Source organism: Drosophila albomicans, chromosome 3, assembly GCF_009650485.2.
Source record: "Drosophila albomicans strain 15112-1751.03 chromosome 3, ASM965048v2, whole genome shotgun sequence".
Lineage (NCBI taxonomy): Eukaryota > Metazoa > Arthropoda > Insecta > Diptera > Drosophilidae > Drosophila > Drosophila albomicans.
The window spans coordinates 12,097,866-12,113,157 of NC_047629.2; the positions used below are offsets into that span (position 1 = coordinate 12,097,866).

At 44.1% G+C, this 15,292-nt stretch overlaps 4 protein-coding genes across 7 annotated transcripts; 1 reads left to right on the forward strand and 3 right to left on the reverse strand.

Annotated features, from left to right (window-relative positions):
• The first annotated feature begins 23 nt into the window (after positions 1-23).
• On the forward strand, positions 24-8,431 carry LOC117566809 (tudor domain-containing protein 7B). Its single transcript, XM_034246357.2, is given in 10 exon segments — positions 24-172; positions 1,312-1,539; positions 3,580-4,000; positions 4,002-4,648; positions 4,702-6,429; positions 6,498-6,616; positions 7,214-7,493; positions 7,552-7,703; positions 7,763-7,911; positions 7,969-8,431. Coding segments are annotated over 9 exon segments (3,933 nt in total). The 5' UTR covers positions 24-172; positions 1,312-1,320; the 3' UTR covers positions 8,187-8,431.
• LOC117566808 (mediator of RNA polymerase II transcription subunit 8) lies at positions 8,230-9,305 on the reverse strand. The gene has a single exon (XM_034246356.2). It carries the CDS (start codon positions 9,199-9,201, stop codon positions 8,437-8,439), a length of 765 nt encoding a protein of 254 aa, XP_034102247.1. The 5' UTR covers positions 9,202-9,305; the 3' UTR covers positions 8,230-8,436.
• Positions 9,306-9,470: 165 nt separating this feature from the next.
• LOC117566807 (uncharacterized) lies at positions 9,471-10,752 on the reverse strand. Its single transcript, XM_034246355.2, has 2 exons — positions 10,255-10,752; positions 9,471-10,192 (listed from the first exon to the last, which is right to left on the reverse strand). Exons 1-2 carry the CDS (start codon positions 10,656-10,658, stop codon positions 9,502-9,504), a joined length of 1,095 nt encoding a protein of 364 aa, XP_034102246.1. The 5' UTR covers positions 10,659-10,752; the 3' UTR covers positions 9,471-9,501.
• A 711-nt stretch (positions 10,753-11,463) lies between these two features.
• Positions 11,464-14,984, reverse strand: LOC117569770 (peroxisome assembly factor 2). 4 transcript variants are annotated; one of them, XM_034251066.2, is made up of 5 exons: positions 14,767-14,984; positions 14,539-14,664; positions 13,880-14,422; positions 13,029-13,787; positions 11,464-12,969 (listed from the first exon to the last, which is right to left on the reverse strand). In XM_034251066.2, exons 2-5 carry the CDS (start codon positions 14,560-14,562, stop codon positions 11,566-11,568), a joined length of 2,730 nt encoding a protein of 909 aa, XP_034106957.1. In that variant the 5' UTR covers positions 14,563-14,664; positions 14,767-14,984; the 3' UTR covers positions 11,464-11,565. The 4 variants fall into 4 exon arrangements, with proteins under 4 accessions (XP_034106957.1, XP_034106956.1, XP_051859762.1 ...); XM_034251065.2 differs by having other exon boundaries at positions 14,539-14,674; XM_052003802.1 differs by having other exon boundaries at positions 14,539-14,689.
• Positions 14,985-15,292: the final 308 nt, after the last annotated feature.

Consider the following 15,292-nt stretch of genomic DNA (forward strand, 5'->3'; position numbering starts at 1 on the left):
CCTCTAAAAGACTTTTGAAAAAGTTTTTTAAGCAAGAGGATGTGTTAAGTTGTGACCCATAAAGAAGTATAAATTTTGAAGTGTTTGGAATAAAAAAGCTCATTTGCAATCGCTTTATGCATAAGTGCATATGAAATATAGTGTCTTTTTTATTAATTGGACGAAAGCCAATGTAAGTTTAATGTGCAGTTGCAGTCTTGCACAGTCAAATAACGGATGTGTTGCTAAAACATGGCGGTCAGTACTATGTACATATATCTAAATTGCATTCGTGTTGGTGCCTACATTTGGTGTATTTGTATAGCTGTCATCAGACGGACTTATATATAAAAATGAAATCATTATTGTTTACCAAACTTAAGACAGGACAGCTTCCAATACTCGGCTTTCGGCAAAGCAAGCATGCGGAATAGCAAATGGTCAGCAACAAGCATATGTAAATATGTATGTGTATGGTTGTATGTATTGAGAAAAATCTCATGATTATGCAGAGTTTGCAGAATCATTCTTAAGGCTGCTTAAAAAGTAAAGAAATTCAATCCATACTTCACTGCGCAACCAGCTTATTCTTTATCGTTATAAAAATCGTGTCTTGTTTTAATGTGAAACAAAAATATGTATAATTCTGTCATTTATTAATTCTCAATGTACATGCATATGTTTGCAGAATCATTCTAAAGGCTGCTTAAAAAGTAAAGAAACGTAATCTAGTCCTCACTGCGCAGCCTACTTGAGACAGCTTATTTTTTTATCGTTATACAAATCGTGTCTTGTTTTAATGTGAAAGAAAAAATTTGTAAAATTCTGTCATTTATTAATTCTGAATTGCGGGACTCGCGTTAAAAGTAGCACAGGTGTGCAGCAATAGAGCATAATTACACTTCATGTGACGTTATTCATTCTTTTACTATTTGAGAACGTGAACTTAAAAGATAACTAAAGTTATTGCTGGCCTCCAAAAAACAGTTCTTTCTGTTCGCGTTTAGAAAGAGAGAGTCAAGTTTTCTTCGTATGCAGATGAATGTCGACGTTGCGCCGTCGCGACGTTTTTGCGCTCTTTTGTCACTTGCTCTCTCGCTTTATCTTTATCTACGTTCGTTGTCGCGTTCGTTGTGCCCAATTTGTTGTTGCGAATTTCATTTTTGCACACATTTGTTGTAGTTGTTGCTAATTGTATTTGTGGGTGGTGTTGGTGGACATTTCACAGAGCTTAATCATATTTTTAATCGCGTGATTGGCGTGTTCATATGTATGTGAGAACATGTGTATGTTATAATAATGAATATATGAATAATTATCGCGCTTTTACAGTGATCAACCATGGGGTCATTAACAAGAGAAGAGGAATTGAAGAATATCATCCTTGTGCTGCGTTCGTTGATAACATCGTCAAAGAATCCGTTAACCTTGCAATCCGTTGAACGTGATTACAAGTGTCTTGAATCTGAACACATTCCATACCATCGTTTTGGCTATCGAAGTACTCTAGAATTCCTGCAGGATACGAAAGAATTTCATATTTTCAATCGTGGAAACGAGGTGAGTACCGAACGATACTTTCCCATCCTCTTCCTCCCACCCAACACCCCAAACACAGCGCCCAATGCGCACGCATATGTCGCTGTAACTCTCTTTTACGCTCCCCATTAGGCAGCTTTTGAGCTTTCTGTAGCTCACTTGCTCTCTTTCTTTACTGTCGCTTTGGCGTTCCATTGAATCGCACTCAGTAAGTTTCGTTGCCTCAGCGCGAACGGTGCTCTAGTGCTGGTGTCTCAGCGTCTGTGTGTGTATGTGCGTGTCTGTGTGCTGCTGCTGCTGCTGCTGTACGGGGCTTGGCTTGCCACAAAAGGGCAACGTGTCAACGTCGCGCGTCTCTCGCTCATCTGCAAAAAAAGTGTAAACAATGTTAGTTGTTTATTAATTTGTGTGCTATGTGTGGCCCACTGTGCCCAAAGAGTCTGGTTGTGTTTTCTTGCTGATTAAACACTTTTTTAATATGCAAATGCACCACATGAGTGGGAAAAAAGAAAGAAAGAATGAAATGTACAAATAAACACAACACTGACAAAGATATATGCTGTGCGCTTGTGTGTAATGCGAATAATGACGACCAATTTAAAACTTTTTGGGGCTGTCGCTCTCTCCCTCGCTCGCTCTCTTAACGTGCTCTCTGCATGTGCATGAGAGTGTGTTTACGTGTGTTTCGCTTTGCTTGCTCGGTGAAAGTGAACGAATTTTGTTATTGCAGTTAGCTGCTTTATTATTACACGACGATAGAGCAAAAGAGCAAAGTCGCGTCACATTGCACTTCAAATTGCTGTTGTTGTTGCTGCTGCTGCTGCCCCAGTCTTGTTATAATTTATTTTTAAATGCAGTCATTTCTGTCTTGCACTTTTGTTTGCCGCTCATTGTTTTAAATGTCAATTCAATTCGTTCATTCACTGCATAAGCGCATGCCATAGCACAATATGTCGCTGGCACGCTTATCAGGCATCCGATTTTTGTTTTTCGCATCGTTTTTATTGCATTTCCGTTCTGTCGGCAGCTCCCACGCTCCGCTCTCTTTAAGTTAGTCGTAGGATGGATGATAAGTGGGTGGTTGGCAGCAGGTTTTGACTCACACTCACATCTCCACTTGGCTGGGCTATTAAAAAAATCTGGCAATGCATTTTGCAAAATCAATAATGCATTTGGCACTTGCAGATAAATGTGAAACAGTTGCCAAAAGTTTAGCTATAAAGCAATATAGCGCAAAAGTATTTCAAAAATTTTGATTATAATAAATTCGTAAATATCGTAATTCCATATAATTCTCGAAAATTCGAAAAGTAATCAATCGGAATTGGCACAGTTGTAAATAAATTGGTTATAAACAAAGTGGTTTTAATTCACGAAAATCTACTCATTAATTCTTGTTTTACAAATATTTTATAATATATTTAAATCAAACTATGTTTCGCTTCTAAAAGTGTACCCTGTGTAGAAAATACAGATGCATAATATGTTTACAAATAAACAACTTATCGTGCAATTCAATGCTCAAATGTAGTCCATTGTTTAACATACAAAATGGGAAACTTTTATATGAGAGAAATTTGATATCTGCAAGCTCCATTGCTTCCGAGTCCGGAGAATTTCAGTTTTTGAGCGTTAAAGTTTTAAGGTCTTCGTTTTCGTTTTCGTTTTCGTTGCTGACAATCAAATTCCACAATACACTTTTGCGTTTGCATATTATAGTAAAAAGTTAACTTTCGAGCGAGCGTGGCTAAGTTGCAAGTGCCTTCTTCCATTTGAGTTATGCGGAATAAAGCAACTCGAGGCTGACTAATTGTTTATTTAATGACGGCTTTCACTGAGAAGCCTATTATTTCATATAATACGCATACACACAGCCATTGCAAGCTTATCACGTCCAGTGCTCAGAGCTTGTCTCTGTGCAATGCTCACAATGCTATGTAATAATAATAATAATAAAAAAAACACAGTTCGCCCGCGGAATGTGAATCAGCATAACGTAACAAATGAATTTTGAAATTTCATCAAATTAAATTTGTATTTTTTCATTCTTTGTCTGGATAGGTCATAATTGGTGTCAAGCCCAACGAGAAAACGGCACACATCGCTTCTATGGTACGAGGCCAAAAGGCGAGCAAAAGTCATTTTAAACCCGCACCCCAATCTATACGGCCAGTTGCCAGCAAAACTCCAAAACCAGCACCAGCACCACTCAAACAGAACGTAGTGCAGCAATATCAACAGAAGTATCAATATCAGTATCTGCAACAACAACAACAGCAGCAGCAAGAACTGCAGCAGTCTCTGTGGCTGAGGGAACAACAATTGCAAGCGGAGCGTCAGGCGAACTTGGAGCGAACTTTTGTGCTTGCGTCAGCAGCAGCAGGCCCAGGAGGAGAAGGATCTGGTGATCAAGCGTCGTCAGAAGGAACTGCGCGACGAGCAGCGATTGCAAAAGATTCAATTGCAGCAGCAACAGGAAATCGTTGACAAGAAGATCGCAGAACTACAGCAACAGCACGCGCTCGATCTGAAAGCGCAGGCGCTGACTATCGACACGCTGCGTGAGGAAAGCACACGCCTGAAGCAACAGCTAAAGGAGCAGGAGCAACAGCAGAGGCTGCAACTTGAGCAGGAGCAACAGCAGAGGCTGCAGCTTGAGCAGGAGAACACGCCACCAAAGACAAAGCCAGACGCCAAGTTAGACGCTCAGCCGGCGAAACCACAAAAGCTTGCAACTCAAGAAGATTCAGATTCAGACATGAATGGAAATGCAGCTGGTGGAGGTGGCGGTGGTGCTGCTGCTGCCTCGACACGCAAGCCGCATCTGCGTCCCATACTGGGCAACAGTGCTCCACAGCGTTCGGTGGGCGTGCCACAGCCAACAAATGATTCCATGTCTGCTGGCGGTGCCAATAGGCGGCCGCCTTCCCAGCATGCGCGAGTGCCTGGAACGCGTCCCAATGGCAGCGTCTCTGTCAACTATAGACTGAAGCAGCAGCAGACAGCGGCTGCAGCGGCTCCCTTAATCATAACGCCGCCAGACTCGCCAGAGAATGCTGCCAATAATCAAGCAAAGCAATCGCCAGTTCCACGCACACAAAAGTTCAATATGCCGCAGTCTCAGATACAGGTGAGGGTTGAATTTGTCCAAATCGAGAAATAAATTAACTTGCTTACTTGCAGCCTGCGGCTCATCCGAGTGTGCACTTTAAGTTTGATCCAGCCTTCGATGCGAGCTCCTCGTTGAGGCAATACTGCGTTGCCAAGGGCTATGCGCCGCCAACGTACGAGTTCTCCAAGGTGAACAAAAGCAATCTGCTGCACTGCAAGGTGTGCATCGACGGCAACATCTATACCAGCTATCCCAAGGAGTATTCGGATGAAACCACCGCCAAGCAATGCACCTCGGAGGTGGCCCTAGAGAGACTGAAACAACTCGAGTCGCGCAAGCAGCTGTCGAAGCTCAGCGACGTCGAGTTCCTTGACAGCATCTACAAAGAGCTGATCAAGCATCCGCATGGCATTGTCAGTCACAAGTTGCCCGAGTGGTATGAGGCAACGGTGAAGCGTCAGGTGCCCAGCAACTGGTCGAGATTGCTCAACGAATCGCCGAAGATACGCATCGAAAGCAGCGTGAACACCAACATTGTGTTTGCCAACACCAACGACGATGCAACGACGACACCAACAACAGCAGCATCCCCAATTGCATTCAGTCCATTCCAGCAGACGATGCCAACTGCCATGCCCGAGCTGTTGCTGCCCTGGGTAGAAGGCCAGCAGGATTGGAACATGTACATTACGCACTGCGACAACACGATGCATGTGTGGGCTCGTCTGATCGATCAGAGTGCCAACTTTGAGAAGCTCACCGAGCAGTTGCATGCTCACATGGCGCTGCCACACAATCGACAGCAGCAGCAATCGCCAATCGAACAACAAATCTATCTGGTCGAAGTGAGCGACAATTGGAATCGTGTGCGTGTCATGTCAGTGGATGAGAAGCAGCGACAATGCATCTGTCATTTCGTTGACTTTGGCGACGAAGTTGTCTTTGGCTTCGATGTGCTATACGCGTGTCCTTCAATGTTCTTGACGCTGCCAGCACAAGCTGTATGCCTCAGCATGTATGCTCTGGATAAATTCGAAGATCATCCACATGCTCAGCCAGTGCTGACCAAGGAGCTTGCTGGGCACAGTGTCGTCACGCGCATCATCACCAGTGAGGCGCAGTTCCTCAAGTTGGGTGCTCGCACGCAAGGCGTATTGCTCGAGCAGCAGCAGAAGGAGCAGCCGCTGACTGAAGAGAATGGCAGCAGTCTGCAGCCAAGTGTACGACGTGCCTGTATTGTGGGCACCTTCTACGATACATCCACGGCAGAGGATATTCATCTCAATGATTTGGTGGCCAATCAGATCATACGCAATACACCTGCACCGATGCTCAAGCTGGATCAGAAGTCAAATAATGTGATTGTGTCGCACGTCAACGATGTGGGTGACTTGATGATTCAGCTGCCGAACGAAGATCTCAAATTTGTGCAGCGCAGCATCAGTCGCATCATGAGCGACAGCAGCGAACAGCATCGAGTGCGCTACTCGGATCTGCTACACGATCAACTGGTGTGCGTCTGCGATGAGTCTGGCGATGGGACAAACAAATGGTATCGCGGCATGCTCACTAGCAAGCCCAAGAGCACCGAGGAGGAGGTTTTTGATGTGTATTACGTGGACGATGGACGGCTGCGCAAGACGCACATCTCCAACATCTATCGCCTGGAGGCAAACAATCATGCACTTGCCGCATTTCCAGCACAAGCATTGCGAGTGCGTCTCCACGATGTACCTCCAATTGACAACCAGATGGTGGGGCGACTTCGTGGACTCCTTTCGCCGCAGACGCCAGTGCTGGTAATGAATTAATGAGTGATAATTGCGAGAGGATACATTTATAACTGATTCCCATTGTGCACTTGCAGCTCAAGGTGATGGAGGGAGCCAATGACAAGCTGCCAATGGTGACGATTCATGCTCGTGGCCAGGATAGTTTATATTTGTGCTTGAACAGTGCGATTCGCATGGAATACGAAGTGCAGAGGTAGGTTTTGATTATCAAAAGTGGTTTATCTTCACTCACAGTTCACTCATACATGTACACACGCACACAACTACACGGTACACACACGCAAAACACGCACACACACACCCGCACACACACATTGTATAAAACAACTTTTTTGCTATTCTATGTGGTTTAATGATAGTTTCTAATTAGTGCTTTCAATAAACTGGAACTGACATGAAACTATCGCTACAAAATTCTCTCGACATTAACGATTCCTTCAACTCACAACATCTCCCGTAAGCTAACTGTTCGTACGCTCATCATCTACTACTTAGCTCGTATAAAACAAATCATCATTCATTAATGTACATAACTATTAAACAAACAAATATATGCGCAGATTGGGATACAGAGATCCATTACATTAAATATATGTATGTGTGTATAATCAATTGTTGTACTCCAAAAATGCCAACAAAAAAAACAACAAACAAAACAAAAAAAGAAACGCAAAAAAAAAGAGAGTTTTCATCTGATACTATGTGCCTTACCCAACTCCCCGAATATATCCTCCTATTGATCCCATTCCCAACTCCCCGTTCCCACCGTGCACTTCCCTCATGTCTACAGTACGACGAGGCTGGAACCGTTCGATGACGGCGGTCTACACTTCAGTCCAAGTGGTCAGCTGATACGCCGCTGCAGCTTCAGCTCCACCGTGTCCACACACAGCAGCAGCAGCGATCAGCCGACAACCGTTGGCATCGCATCGCCTCCAGCCACGCCTCGAAAGCCGCCGGCAGCCACGAAATTGTCGCTGCCCCAGCTCAAGGAATACGAAGCCATTCCAGCCGTGGGCGCCTACTTTGAGGTGCGTGTGGCACTCTCAGTCAATCCTGGCCATTTTGCAGTAAGTTGTGCCGTCATCCCGATTAGAATTTGACTAATTCGAGTGTCGTATGTTACAGGTGCAACCCTATAAGTGCTACAATCAGCTGCAGCATTTGATGAAGGAACTGCAGGCGCATTGCAAGAGTCCAGCGGCTCAGACGGTGCAGCCTGCGCAGCTGAGCATTGGCCAGGCTTATGCCGCAGCCGACAGCAGTGGCGTGTATCATCGGTAAGTTGGAGTCGTGAGTCCCCAGAAGTCACCCAACTCTAAAACTTTGTAATTTACAGTGTAAATATTCGCAAGATTTATGATGAAATGATACATGTGCGTTATGTGGATGCGGGCGACGATGGCGTTGTGCGCTGCAATCAGCTGCTGCAGCTGCCGACCGAATTTAGAGAGCTGCCAATGATGGCGCTGCCCGCTCAACTTCATGGTAAGCAGTCCAATGATCCATCAAGGCATCTCGTTAATGCTCTCTTCTTGTTTGCAGGCATTCAAGTGGACGGCATCGATTGGACGCAGGAGAACTGTTTGTGCTTCCGTAAGCTAACGCTGGGACAGCAGTTTATAGGCATTGTGCGGCGCGTAGACAAGCTGAAGGATGATCGACGTGCGCTCAGCTTGGAGTTAATTGATACCTCAACGCCACAGGACATCAAGGTCCATGAGACGCTCATTAGCGAGAAGCATGCGCTGCCTGCGCCATAAATATTGTTTCGTCGACGGGATAAATTACGAAATTATCGACTCATTTGTTTTCGTTTATGTTTACGTTTATTATCGTTTTAACTTATGTGGCATAAAGCCATCTACAAGCACATACATACTACATACATACATATATATTTATGAGCAAACATTCCGCGTATTGTAACTAAGAAAAAATGCTATTATTATTATTACTATGTTAATCTGTTGTATTTCAAAAGCAAAGCGCAACAATAAATTATGATTTTTGCTACCGAGAAAATGGATGAACTTGATTTGCTGATTTGATGTTCGTCTTTACCGCTGATGGTGCCTTGCCCAATTGCTGTTGCACATTGCCCGGGCTCATGGATGGTCCGCCCATGGGCGGTGTTGGACCTCGTATAGAGGGTGGCACCATCATGCCGGGTCCAGGACCATAGTTCGCCTTGAACTGCAATCCCTTGCCCATGCCTACGGCTGCCACCAGGAGCTGTGTGTCCGCCATGCTGCTGGTCTGCTGGATGCCAGTGCGTGAACTCGACTCAATCTCCCACTCCTCGCGAGCTTTGCTCACCATATCCAGGACGTGCGAGACAACTTTGTTGTATTGTGTGACCTGTTTCATGGCTGCATCGTTAGTCAGATTGGCCGCCTTTTGTTCGTTCTGCTGCATCTTCTGCTCGGTTATGGGATCGGGACGAGTGCGCAGATAATCGGGAACAATGTCGTGTGAAAAGACCGGCACACGACCCTCGGTAATGTTGACCATTGTCTCGTCGCGATCCATGGACACTAGTAGCGGCAGCACTGTGCGATTCCGTAATGCCGGACACTGCTCTTTTGCCAGAATCTTTGTTAGACCTGTCAAATGACTGGAAATAATGGCAAAGTTGTCCAGAAATGTTGGCCAATTGATGTCCATGTATTCCATTTCCAGTTTTTGTATCATGGCTAAGACTGCCAACTTCAAATCGTTCAGGCGCTGCACGACGGCGTCCAGCGTCATTTCGAAGTGTTTTTCCTCACGCTGCATTTTTTATGTGTGTGCAATTAATAATATTGGTTTAATTTAAGAAAGTTTTGTTTTTGCACAGCAACTTCAACAATCTATGCACAGCGGTGTTGGCAAGTGTGGCAACGCCGTTGAGCAAGCAAGCTGGCCACATTGCAAAATTGCAACGATTTCTAAAGCATCGATAGATTCATCGTTATCGGAATTATAACCGTCGAATTTTATAACTAGAATATCATCGATACTTTACTTAAATAGTGAGCGCTATATTTAATAACTTAAAAGCAGAATCTCATTGTTAGAATGAATTTATTTTAACGATTACAGTTTGGAATAGGTCGACTCATGTGTAACCATGGCTGGCTTAATATCAGCCAATGTTTGACATCCAGTTAGTGCCATGGTAATTTCAAAATCTTTTCGTAGAACTCCCAGCAATTGCTCGACTCCCTTTTGTCCATTGTAGGCCAAACCATAAACCGCAGGACGACCAATAAATACGGTTTTAGCACCCAGAGCAAGTGCTTTGAATATATCATTGCCTTGCATAATGCCACCGTCCAGCATGACAACCAAATCCTCACCAACGGCTCTAACTATCTCGGGAAGTGCCTCAATCGAAGCGGGAACTGTGTCGATTTGTCGGGCGCCATGATTGGACACGATGATGCCGGCGCAGCCAAATTCACGGGCCAGCACAGCATCCTCGGCGGTAAGCACTCCCTTGACCACGATGGGCAGATGCGTGAGTTGCTTTAGCCAGGCAATATCTTTCCATGTGATGCTGGCATCAAATTGGCTGGCAACATATTCGTTAATTCCAGAGCCACCCTCGGTGATGACACCATTGGCCTGTTCGCCCTGGAAATTGGCCAAACACAAGTGTGACGGCAAGCTGAATTTGTTGCGAACATCGTTACGACGATGGCCAAAGATGGGAGCATCTATGGTCAGTACCAGAGCCTTAAAATTGGCCTTTTCAGCACGACGCACAACCTTTTCGGTAAGCGAACTGCAATTATTAATTAAATTATAGTTCCCCTAGAGCAGTTATATACAATGCTATGAACCCACCGATCCTTGTAGATGTAAAGCTGGAACCACTTCGTCGTGTCAGGAGCACCTGCTGACAAATCCTCAAGGGATGTGGTAGACAGGGTGCTCAATATGAATATGGAACCAGCTTTGCCCGCGGCGCGTGCATTGCCAATTTCACCATCAGGATGGGCCATCTTCTGCATGGCAGTGGGAGCAATGCCCAGAGGCCACTTCTGCTGGTGGCCAAGGATCGTGGTACTAATGTCCAGTTGGGAAACATCGCGCAGGCAACGTGGACGCAATCGCAGCCGCTTGAACGCCTCGCGGTTGAGTCCTAGAGTGAACTGATCTCCAGCACCACTTTTGTAATAATCCTTGGCACTCTTCTCTAGCTTGCGGTCCGCCTGCTGCTCAAAGTCCTCCACACAAACTAACTCCATCTTGCCAAAAAAAATCTTGTGTACTTATGTAAGAAATAGACACCGAGTTTGCCGTCGAATGCTGTCGCCAGTGTTCACTGCACTCCGTAGACTAAATCTGAGAGCTCATTAGATTATAAGCTGTCGCATCAGTAGCTGGCTATATACCCAAGTTTATTAACAGACATCATGGTGATGATAATCGTCTGACAGCAGTTTTAGCAGCTGATAACAGTCAACTCAAAATAAACACAACACAAACCACACGAGCGACGTCAAGAGCAAGATCATTGAAATGCGCAGAAGTGAGATCGTGGGTAATTGGTAGACACAGTCTTCCTATCTTAGTCTATATGGGGTCCACTGATTAGGCGAAACCCGTGTTTCAATTATACACACTATATATATGTCGAAGTTCATATTATAATTTAACGCATCAAAGATCATTTTTTTGTTGAGGAAATACTAAACTTTGGGAATATTTCGCTACGATTAGAAAGATCATGTCAAACTCTCCACCAAAGACACTTATATATTTAGTATAAGCTGCTTTACTTGAAGATCATAAACTTTATATTGAACAATGTAACCATTGGCCATATAATTTTGATGGCTCAAGATTAGGATGCTGATTACAAAATAGATAAGTATTTTTGTATTACTTTCTAAAAGTATTGTATACTTTTTTCCTGAAGTTTCCAAAAGAAATCTTGAAATAAGATATACGTATATAATATAAGTTATTAATTATTTATCAGAAATTTTGATAGCCTGTAGCAGGTAATAACAAACATAGATATTTATTTCAACAACTTTTATTGTAATTTTTTAAAAAAATATGCCAACACCTGTGTTCATAAATAATAATGTATTACAATAAATAAAATCAAAATATAAACAATACAGTCAAACAATAGTCTTTCACAAATTAGACGCTATAGGATGCCTTTAAGTTCTTAAAGTACTCCAGATCCGTTTGGCTAATTGAAGGCACAAATTTGTTGAAGGATGTGGTAAAGTCGTCGGATTCAACGATGATGTTTTCGGCACTCAGCTCCTTCGCTGAGAGACCGTCATTAACATGATTGTTGATGGTTCTTCTCACCGCGGAGAGCCAGGCATTTGAGCAAATGGAATACAAATCAGCACCACTCATTTCACTCTTCAGACGCTCGGCAATCTGCACCAAGTCCACATCGTTGCCCAGAACGAAGCGTTGCGTTTGGGCACGTAAAACTGCAGCCTTGTCATCGGCAGTGGAGCAAGGACCAACATAGAAGAGTTTATCAAAACGTCCGGGTCGTAAAAGTGCAGGATCAATGAGATCAGGTCGATTTGTGGCAGCAAGTATAAAGATGGGTTTTGTAGAGCCGCCACTCGACATGCCGTCCATCTCGGCCAGAAGTTGCGACACCACGCGATCCATGACGCCTCCCGAGTCACCAGCAACACCACGATTAGGCGCCAGCGAGTCCAGCTCATCCAAGAAGAGTACACAAGGAGCTGCAGATCGTGCTCGCGTGAAGACTTCGCGCACATTCTGCTCACTCTGGCCCACGTACATGTTAAGCAACTCGGGTCCCTGCACAGAAAGGAAGCTCAGATTGCACTCGGTGGCCACCGCCTTGGCAACTAAAGTCTTGCCCGTGCCAGGTGGTCCGTAGAGCAGTATACCAGAGCGTCGTAAGTTCTTGCCCATCAGATGTACGTGTTTCAATGGCAAGCCAATGCTGCTCTGGATTTCATCCTTAAGCTTATAGAGGCCGCCAATATCCGACCAGTAGACCTTGGGCACCTTTGGCGCGCCCAGACTGTCGGCAAATGAGCTTTGCATCTCATTGAGGTTGGTGGCAAAGTGTTCTAAAGTCAAATTCTTTTGGCCATACTTGCTGCGACGCTTGAGTCTTACAGCATTATCGTAGAGCAACTGCAGATCGCCCAAGAGGAATCCCTGCGACTTGTTTGCCACTTCACGCAGCACATTCTGCGTCTCTTGCCACTTGGGAGACAGCTTGCTCATATACTGGCTCTGCATTTGAAGTGGGAATAGCGGCAGCTGGGCAATCGCTTTTTGGTTGTAGATGGTATCTTTGAAGGATTCGCGCACATGCATCCATTTGAGCAGTTCAAAGCGCTCTGCTTGATTGGGCGTTTCAATGCTTATTATCTCCAGGAAAAGGCTCTGTATCATGGGCTTAAGATGCTTGTCACTCGTCAAGGCGACCACAACAACGGGAAACTTGCGATCTCGAGAGAATAGCTCTTGGATCTGCACATGAAAGGCGGAAAGCAAACGCAGATCTTCATTGCCCTCGTTGTCAATGCCAAAAATCTGTAAATTAAGTAGAAGAATTAACACTGTATTTACTCTAACGAATCACTTGAGATTACCTCAAAGTTGTGGAAGCATATCAAAAGTGGTTCGCTGACCAGGTTCTTGGCAAACACTGCCTTCAGCTTCATCTCAGTGTGCGATGGCACCTGTGAGACAATTTCCGCGCAGTCTGCTCCATAGATATGCATGCCTAGCTCTTGGGCCACAGCATTGACTAGTTTCGTTTTTCCAGCTCCGCGTTCACCTTGCAACAGAAATACAGGGAAGATGTGCTTCGAAGACAAGCACGCTGATTTCTTGGGCAGGAAAGCATCAATCGACGAGCGAAGCATTTCATAAGGTTTCCTCAGGCCACTCGGATAGTTGGCAGCAATAGCACAATTGTCCAGTGTTTGGCGTGGCAGAAAGCTATGTGAATGCGGCACCTGCACCAGATTGCTAAAGTTCTTGGCCACAACAGCCTGCAGCTCAAACTCGCTGCCCTTCGCCTCCAGATGTATGCAACGGAAGTAGACTTCTCGCAAGTACGCAAAGATCAGATAATAATGGGCATAAGCAGCGGTGCCCACCAACTCGGCGTTCACCTCAATGCGATAGGTGTGTCCACGATGCAACAATCGCGGCGTATTGAAGTAGTTGCTCAGCATTAGTTCAGTCAGTTCAGAGGGCAACTCGTGCGGATTGTTGAGCAAATAAACGTGCGCCTTGGTGGCTATGCTTGGTATTGTTTGTTCGTCACTGAAACTCTCCAGCTGCACCCAGCAATTGTTGCGTTTATTGCCCAGTCTATCCATCAGATTGCTATAAAAGTTTTCCTAAAAAAGAGGACAAGTTAAATAGGTTTTCTAGTACAGTGCTCTCACTATAGAGAAATATTTGGTTATTTCATCAGCTTCTGTTCACTCACCTGTACATAAAGGCAGTTGGGCTGGCAGTCTTTGCTTTCCACGGGGAGAATCTGCGCCACAATCGTGTATGGCGTGTCTTGCAGTATTTGCTTGATCACCACATCGGAAGAGCTCCATGATCGATCGTTGTTGGTGGCAGCGCTGTCTACGTTTGCTTTGCGACTGCGTCGCAGCACCAGATTAACGAAATTCACATCGTCCGATTCGGCATAAGTATCGTAGACATCCCGGCTGGCGAATATAATGTGCTCAGATTTGATTAGCTCGTTCCTTATGAGCAATTCATAGAGGCGATTCGGCATAGGCGTCAACAGATATTTGCCCCTGTAGTATTTGGCATAGCGCCAGTAGACAGCATAGATCAGATAACCGGGATAGAAATACCAGGGCCACTTTGGCACCAGCAACTGTATCGCAGCGTTATAGCCCTCAACAAGCTCCTGCATGCGTCCCGTATAACTGTATCTGACTTCGACATTGCCATCGCCATCACCATCGGCATCCTTATCAATGGATTTGGCTGGCTTGGGCGCCAGTTTTTTCTGTGAAGGTCAATGAACACATATATATAAATATAGTATTAACATATCTAAATATAAAAACACATACATACATATAAGCATGATAAGTGCTGCTTCTAATATAGTATAAAACCTACCACAACAATATCAACATCACTCATGGTACGAAGACATAAAATACAAAGGTTACTTGTTGCGGGGGGAGACAAAGTCTAATTGCGGGGAATTGGATTTGCTGAGGTTGAGACGAACACAAAATTAATCTGAAATAAGCTTTGAATTATTATGCTATTAGAACGAGTTAATATTTTTTTGCGACTACTAGCATAATTTCGATTTGTTAAATACTATATTTTATTACGTACCTTCTTCACGATTACTCGTTTCTTCATTTGGCTGTTGTGCACCGAATAATTGATGGCAATTATTGTCCGCTATTGTCTTCAATGGAGCCAAATGCAAAGTAGTTTAATTTGGCACGTATTTGTAATTTTTTAATATTTTTGTGAGCATAAATTATGCAATTTATTTAATTTAGAAAAAAACACCTCCGAGTGTTTTGATTTTTTTGGTTGATGTGCGCTGCTATACCAGCAGCCCTGGTATTTCTCAAACCGAAACACAGCTGGTCGACTGGTTGGCTAGCCCTGTCGTTATTCATTATTCTTATATGAAAAATGTTAATTTTTCTATAAAGAATAAGCCAAACAAAAATAAGTTAATACGGTTTTGTTAAATATTAATAATTTATAGTACAAAATTATTATATTTTATATTATTTTAATATTAAAAATTCAAAAATAGGCTGATAACCAGTGTTAGATAATCTATAATTTACCCTGTACCGTTTACAGTGTTGCATGTGGAAGTAACTAAAAACACCGAAATGCA